Source organism: Henckelia pumila, chromosome 3, assembly GCF_033568475.1.
Source record: "Henckelia pumila isolate YLH828 chromosome 3, ASM3356847v2, whole genome shotgun sequence".
Lineage (NCBI taxonomy): Eukaryota > Viridiplantae > Streptophyta > Magnoliopsida > Lamiales > Gesneriaceae > Henckelia > Henckelia pumila.
The window spans coordinates 17,694,214-17,702,413 of NC_133122.1; the positions used below are offsets into that span (position 1 = coordinate 17,694,214).

Sequence of the window (8,200 nt, forward strand, 5' to 3'; positions counted from 1 at the left end):
TGAATTATTTAGGATAATTTCATTTTACTTTTTCAGACACGACTCTTTAAAGATGGATATAGTTTATAACTTCTATCCAGAGAAGGAAACATTAATTTAGATAAGATATCTTTCTAGAGATATCATCTATCTACGATATAAAGACACACTTAATTAATTTCCGACTCTAATATTCACTTTCTCCTATTTTATTCAAAATTAATAGACATTACGAATTTGCTAAATTCCATAACTAAAAATCTCAATCTTCTTCGAACATTAAATTAATAATCCACATGCTCATGATTACTAATAAGATCAAAGTGAAAAGATACATGTAAACACATATATACGTACTTACGAATATTTATTTTAGTCTCACAAACATTCAACATTGATTCTATTGTTTCCTCCCAGATTTTAATTGGTGTCAAAATTTAATTTCCCGCGTGACACAAAAGTACTATAATATATACACTTCATCCATGATTAATCCATCAACTTTCAAATATTCTAAAGATATATAATCTCAAAAATTAACTAAATCCAAGGACTCTAAAAAACAATAAAACATTAATCCAAAGTTTTGCTAAGTTTTAGCAAATATTAGAATCAAGAAAAATATGAAAGTGTGTTGTGTACACACCAAAAGCAATGCCATATCAGAGAAGAGTGTCGATGTGAAGTTTGAAATCCAATATTACATCTTCAGCATGGCAATGAATATTCTTGTACCCTTTTCCTCCCATTCTAAAAACCTCATGTTTCAACTTGTACCACTCCATGAATCCTCCATTGTAAACCAACATCTCCCCCTTTTCATCCATCATCACAGGCCGAAAATGAGCCCCGAACCGTGCTCGGAAACCGGCCACGCACATGTCCTGCTTGCTCCATCCCCAATCTCCAGCACCATCGAGTTTCCACAACTCGATATCCTGCTGCCCTTCCTTCTTATACATGAGATGCAAATCTCCGTTCAATTCGACCAGCCACTGATCGTCGTCTTGGTATTCTTGGATCATGACGATCTCATCCGGCAATAGAACAACGAAGAATTTTTCTTCCCACAAGTCGAAGCACGTGAGACATCTACGGTCATCCGCGTCTCCCGTCCAGTACAAAATCCCATCAGCAAAAACCCCCCAGGGGGAGCCATCCGCCACGCGATATCGCGCGCTATCCTTGATGATCTTCCACCTCTCGTCGATGTTCCCGGCGGACACAACAACATCGTCCCTTGACAAAGTGATCATCCGCCAATTCCTGCGGCCTTTGAATTTAGCGACGATCACGTACTGGTTCCTGTCGGGGACGTACCCGAAACTCGCCTTGGAAATTCCAGAAGGACAATGCATGGAGGCCTTGGGTAAACAGATCTGACAGGCTCGCCTTGTGCTCGGATTGCACACGAAGAATCTTTGCATGTCCACCACCAAACACAAGAGATTATCCGACCCGAATGGAGAAGGCAAAAACGCGGAGTTCTGGAGGCCGATCGAGGCCAGATCCCACCGGTCCAGCACGGCTCCGGAGAGGTCGACTGTGGTCAGGAAGGGTTTCCCTTCCTGTCGCGAAAATAGTATCAAGACGGGGTTTTCCAGCGATTTATTTTCGTGCAGGCGCTTGAAAGAAGTACTAGAGATCAAAGACTTCCACCTCTTGCAAACGATCTTGTATTTCAAGAGGGTTTTTGTTGGCAATCTGTGGAGTATATTCTCCACAATTTCATCAGGCAGGAAACAACATATGTTGGTAGGTTTCTTCTTCATCGGCATGGTTATAAACTGGAAAGTTCAGTACCTCTATTTAATGAATTATGCTTAATTTATTTATATTTTATACCTAAAGCACAATCCCAGCAGATTTGGGAACAATTGTACGTACGTCTGCTATAGAGATCTAAGTAATGAAGGAAACTTTTTAATAAAGTGACTTTTTAAAAAATCATGTTTCCAAATCTTTAATTTGGATATGAATTGTACTTAGAGAAGGAAATTTTTGATTGAGGTATCTTTTTCATTTATGCTTAACTTATTAATCTTGAGTTCGACATGATGATGTGTAGATACGTATATTTTATGCAATTGAAATATTAATTATCGAGTATTGATACTTTTTTTTTTTTTTTTTTAATTTTTAAAGCGATATGCTATCTAATTTAAATTTTTAAAAAAAGGATATGATAGATAAAGACAGTATTGAAGATTTTTTTTAAAAAAAGATATTTTAGAAAAATAGAATAATAAATTTCAAATTATCAATAAGAATTGTATGAGTGTATTATGCACTCATACTCATTTTTTTTATTAGTATGGGTGTATACATTTTAGGTTTCATCAAATTAATTAAAAGTTATTTATTTAAGGACCAAGAAGATTTTTTTTATTAAATAGTAAGATAATATATATAATTGAAATATTTATCGAGTATTAATTTAAATTTTTTTTAAAAAAATTAAGGATATGATAGATATATAAAAGACAGTATTGAAGGTTTTTAAAAAAACAAGATATTTTAGCAAAATAGAATAATAAATTTCAAATTATCAATAAGAAATAAAAAAATGAGCATGAGTGTATACATTTTAGGTTTCATCAAAAAAAAAAAACTCCTATGAGACAGTCTCAAATGCCATTTTTTTTAGACGAGTCTCTTATATAGGTTATTCATTAAAAAGTATTATATTTTATGCCAAAAGTATTATTTATTATTATAAATATGGATAGAATTGACCCGTCTCACGTATGAGACCGTCTTACAGGAGTGTTACTCTTCATCAAATTAAATAAAATTTATTTATTTTTTAAGGACCAAGAAGATATTTTTTATTAAATAGTAAGATAATATATATGAGTAACACTCCTGTGAGACGGTCTCATCCGTGAGACGGGTCAACCCTACTCATATTTATAATAGTAAGTAATACTTTTGGCATAAAATGTAATACTTTTTAATGAATAACCCATATAAGAGACCCGTCTAAAAAAAATGGCCCTTGAGACCGTCTCATAGGAGTTTTGTCAATATATATATTGGGTTTTGATCTCTTGAAAAACCATTCGTGAGTATTTACATAAGCACCAGTTAACGTGACATTTCAGTTAACGTGGTATTCACTTATTGGATGTAAAAATGTAACGTCAGCCGATTCTCATATATATACATATATGCCCATGATGGTTAGCAAGAGATCAAAACTCTAATTCAAAATTCGATATTTTGATTGGTTACATGTTGAATTGTCTAAATTTCAAGTTGACCGTGAGTTTCACTTATTAACATGCTATGAAATGTTCTTTTATTTTAATTTTGTTTCCTGGATTTTTTTTTATTTAAAGAAAACCAAGTTAATTAATTCAAAATGTCTTGCATTAAAACAGAATCAATAAAAGATGGAGTTACTCCATTACACCATTTTAAACTATAAGATAACACAAAGGCTTCCCGGGCAAGAAGATGTGTTACCCGGTTCGCCGTTCTCCTCATATGTTGGACATATATGAAATTATCCAGCTCCAATAACGATTGAATCTCCATCACTAAGATCCCATTCGGAACCAAATCTTCCGATGTACTTTTGATGGCTTCAATGGCTTGTAATGAATCAGAGAAAATACATACCTCATTAAGGCCAAGTCTTAGACACACATGCATACCATATTTGATTGCTAAAATCTCTAGCTTTCACTGAACCGGAGTTCTTCAAAACACTAGCTGATGCAACCTGGACTGTTCCGTTGGAACTCTTAATCATTGCTCCCACACTCCACATGTTGCTATTCGGTTTAAACTCTTTATCCACATCTAATCTTAATTTATGATGTACTGTGGACTCCATTTTTGTTCACTCAAACTCTTCTGGTTCAGGGCACCATTACTATATTTATCTGTTCGATGGAAGGAATCCAGAAAAGTACCATGCCCCTGTATTGTAAACTCATATTTGTTTCTCAAAGGATCATGTCTACGCTCACATTTTTTTGCCCAACATGTAATCACAAATAATTCAAATTCCTCACCCTTAACTCTGTTCAATAGTACCAAGAAAATATCAATGAAGCTTGCATCGGTAATTTTTTTCAGAACACTCCAAATTGCCAAACTCCTCCATATGTTTCGGATTACCGGGAAAAACAACAACACATAGAAGTAGAGCATGATATATTTTACACAGTTTCAAATTTCATTAACAGGAACATGATGTGCTAACAGATTCATCGATGATGAAATAGAATTCAAAGAAGCACGCCATAAGAAAATACGAACCTTTGGTGGAAGCTTAAGATTCCAGAACATTCTCCACCAGTTATGAAGAGGCTGTTTTGACTGAAAATCTGGAGGTGCCATGTTGGAAAACGCGGCTCTCTGATCAATCACGATTGATACCCGGTGGCGGAAGTTTAAAAATTTTATCATGGAACAATTCCATGGTGTGGGTATCAACCGTTCAACGATTAAATTATTGTGTGTGTAAAATTCAAATAACAATTAATTAAATTTTACCTTCAATCTCGAAGCGAGATTAATGGACACCACACAGATTTCTCTGCGCTTCTTGTATCTCCCAGGAACTGATGAACTCCTTCAATCAGGTCCACGAATGAGGTTTAAATCCCTCTGACAGATTGCACTAGAAAATCTGTCAGAAGTTTTCTGCGAAGAGATTAAACGAATCTGATTCGTTATTCCTGACTGCGATTCAAAATCACAGACCGAAATTTTCTCACGCAGAGAAGGGAGGGGGCGGCCGAATACTGAGAGAGGGAGACTAGGGTTTTCGATTTTTTCCTCTCAAATTATGACCTGTTGTGTGTAATTTCTGTACTCCAATAACTTATTTATAATGCAGGCCACTAACACCTTAGGGCCCATTAGTCATAAGTTGAGGCCCGACAAGCAAAGCCAACACGTTCAGAAATTAATATAAAATTCATCGTGACTCCGATTGATAAACCGATTTTACCAATGTGCACAGAAACCATTTCTGCACATTTTATAGTCAAGATAAATTTTCCTGAATCCGAATTCAGTGGTTTCCAAAAATGTACATCCCTATGTCATTTTAGGAAATCCTACTCCCTTACTCTTATTTAAGAAGTCCAACTTCTTTATTCATTAAATTTAACTCTTTAAATTTAACTATCTCAACGGGGATTAAAACTCCATTACACTGTGTGACCCTCAATGGTTCAGGGATACAGCTAGCCGTGGGCTCACAACTCCTTGTGACTCGGAACAACGATTTCCGACTTGCCCAACGAATCATGGTAAAGCGCCTAGCAACATCGCCCCATGATTCCCTAGGTATCACTGATAGTGCCTACAAGAACCAGTAGATTTTGGTTAGCGTACAGTACGGTCCCTTCATCCATATATCCCGATCGAATCAACAACCATTGGTATATCGAGAGTCGCTCAAGATTCGATAACTATACAATACATCTTGAAGATCCAATTAGTGACATCGCATGTGCTACTAAGAAACCATTTCTTAAATCACATCAAGTACTCTGGCCAGAGATTCGTCACACTAATATCTCCTCAGATCGCATAGGATATCCACACTCGCAAGTATGTGGTGAATCCTTGACAACAATGCATCGACTCCTATATGTGTTGTAACTGTACCCAATCCCGACACCTGATGACCCCCATAGAGTCGGTAAACGAGTCAAAGCACAGTACTAGCATACAGAGTCTCCATGATGTTTCAAGTAGTAAGGACTAATGGTGTACAACCAAAACCGCGGACTTTATCCACTCGATAAGTGATAACCACTTGGAAAGTCCGGATAGGGTAGTTCGATTATTCATCCTATGAATATCCATTTGCATGCTTCGAACATCTCCATGTTCCCTACCAATGAAACGTGGTACTCCGCATCGCAAATGCTAGTCTCACACTCGAGCGATCCTTATCCTTATTCTCGGACGGCTCAATCGACTAGGAACAGTTTAGAATATACAGTGACTATAAGATGTATTTCATGATAGACATCCCCATGTTCTACCACATCTTACATACACTATAGTATATTCAAGGTCTTTATCAAAACAACAATAGTATATCACAATATAAAAATATGAAGAAAGATAAAGTCATTGCCATTAATAAAAGTGTAAATTTACATTAAACAAAAGATTGTTTGTACAAAGAGTCATCAAAGCCCATAGCCACAAGTTGGCTCACTGGGCACCCACTCTTTCAATCTCCCACTTGCCCTATAGCCAACTAGTCATACTACGTAGACCCATTGCTTCGCGATGTTTGTCAAACAATGGTCCTGGCAAGGGCTTAGTAAGCGGATCAACGATATTGTCTGCAGAGGCCACTCGTTCGACAGTGATGTCTCCTCTTTCCACAATCTCCCGGATGATGTGGTATTTCCTCAGTACGTGTTTGGATCTTTGATGAGACCTTGGTTCCTTTGCTTGAGCAACGGCACCCGTGTTGTCACAGTACACCGGGACTGGACCAACAAATTCAGGAATGACGCCCAACTCTTGGACGAACTTCCTCATCCAAACGGCCTCTTTAGCAGCAGCTGATGCTGCAATGTATTCAGCCTCAGTGGTGGAATCCGCTGTGGTGTCCTGCTTGGAACTCTTCCAAGAGACAGCACCGCCATTGAGCATGAACACAAATCCAGAGGTTGACTTCGAGTCATCCACGTCACTTTGGAAGCTAGAGTCGGTATAGCCTTCCAATTTCAGATCTCGTCCTCCATATACCATGAACATATTCTTAGTCCTTCGTAAGTACTTAAGAATGTCCTTCACGGCTTTCCAATGCATTTGACCAGGATTAGACTGATATCTGCTCGTGACACTCAGAGCAAATGCTACATCCGGTCTGGTAGATATCATCCCATACATGATACTACCTATAGCTGACGCATATGGTACATGTGTCATATTCTCTATCTCTGCATCAGTCTTGGGACACATAGACTTGGATAGAGAAACTCCATGACACATGGGTAGATGTCCTCTCTTGGACCCATCCATTGAAAACCGTTTCAATATGGTGTCGATGTAGGTTGATTGAGTGAGTCCTATCATTCTCTTAGATCTATCTCTATAGATCTGTATCCCAAGAATGTAGGATGCCTCACCCAAATCCTTCATCGAGAATCTACCTGATAACCATATCTTTGTTGACTGCAACATCCCTACATCATTCCCAATGAGTAGGATGTCATCAACATAAAGTACTAAGAATGTCACAGCATCCTTAACTACTTTCTTGTACACGCACGGTTCCTCCGGGTTCTTGATGAAACCAAAATCTTTTATTGTTTCATCAAATTTCTGGTTCCAACTTCTTGATGCTTGTTTTAGACCATAAATTGATCTCTGAAGCTTGCATACCTTATGCTCGCTTCCCATGGATGTGAACCCCTCAGGCTGCTTCATATAGATTTCTTCCTTAATGTCTCCATTAAGAAAAGCAGTCTTCACATCCATTTGCCATATCTCATAGTCATACCATGCAGCTATGGCAATAAGGATTCTTATGGACTTGAACATTGCAACTGGTGAAAAGGTTTCATCATAGTCAACTCCTTGTCTTTGAGTATAACCTTTTGCCACCAATCGTGCCTTGTAGGTCAATACTTTACCATCAGGCCCAAGCTTTCTCTTGTAGATCCATTTACACCCTATTGGAACAATTCCATCAGGAGGATCTACTAAAGACCAAACTTGGTTTGTATGCATCGAATCCAATTCAGACTGCATAGCTTCAAGCCATAAATTTGAATCCGCATCAGAAATTGCTTCCTTGAAGTTTCTTGGATCACATCCAATGTCGGGTTCATCTTGATCCCCTTCAAGAAGAAGACCATATCGAACAGGAGGTCTAGAAGTCCTCTCGGATCTTCTAGGTTCAGGCGTGTCCGGTAATGGTTCCTGAGGCATAGGATCGTTATTTTGTATTTCGGGTTCTTCTCGAACTTCTTTGAGTTCCATCATCTCGCCTTTCTTATCCAATAAGAACTCCTTCTCCAAGAAGGTGGCATTCCTAGAAACAAACACCTTTGTTTCAGCAGGATAATAGAAATAATATCCGATTGAATTCTTCGGATACCCTACAAAATAACATAAGCTGGATCGACTATCCAACTTATCTCCCACTGTCCGCTTCACGTAAGCAGGACATCCCCAAATCCTCAAGTACGAATACTTAGGAGCTTTGCCATTCCATAACTCGTATGGT

At 37.8% G+C, this 8,200-nt stretch overlaps 1 protein-coding gene across 1 annotated transcript; it reads right to left on the reverse strand.

Annotated features, from left to right (window-relative positions):
• Positions 1-641: 641 nt before the first annotated feature.
• LOC140888167 (putative F-box protein At3g52320) lies at positions 642-1,760 on the reverse strand. Its single transcript, XM_073295856.1, has one exon. The coding sequence runs from the start codon at positions 1,755-1,757 to the stop codon at positions 642-644; it is 1,116 nt and encodes a 371-aa protein (XP_073151957.1). The 5' UTR covers positions 1,758-1,760.
• Positions 1,761-8,200: the final 6,440 nt, after the last annotated feature.

Bases quoted from the DNA above. Each gene is read 5' to 3' on its own strand.
- LOC140888167 (XM_073295856.1), bottom strand. From the start codon at position 1,757: ATGCCGATGAAGAAGAAACCTACCAACATATGTTGTTTCCTGCCTGAT.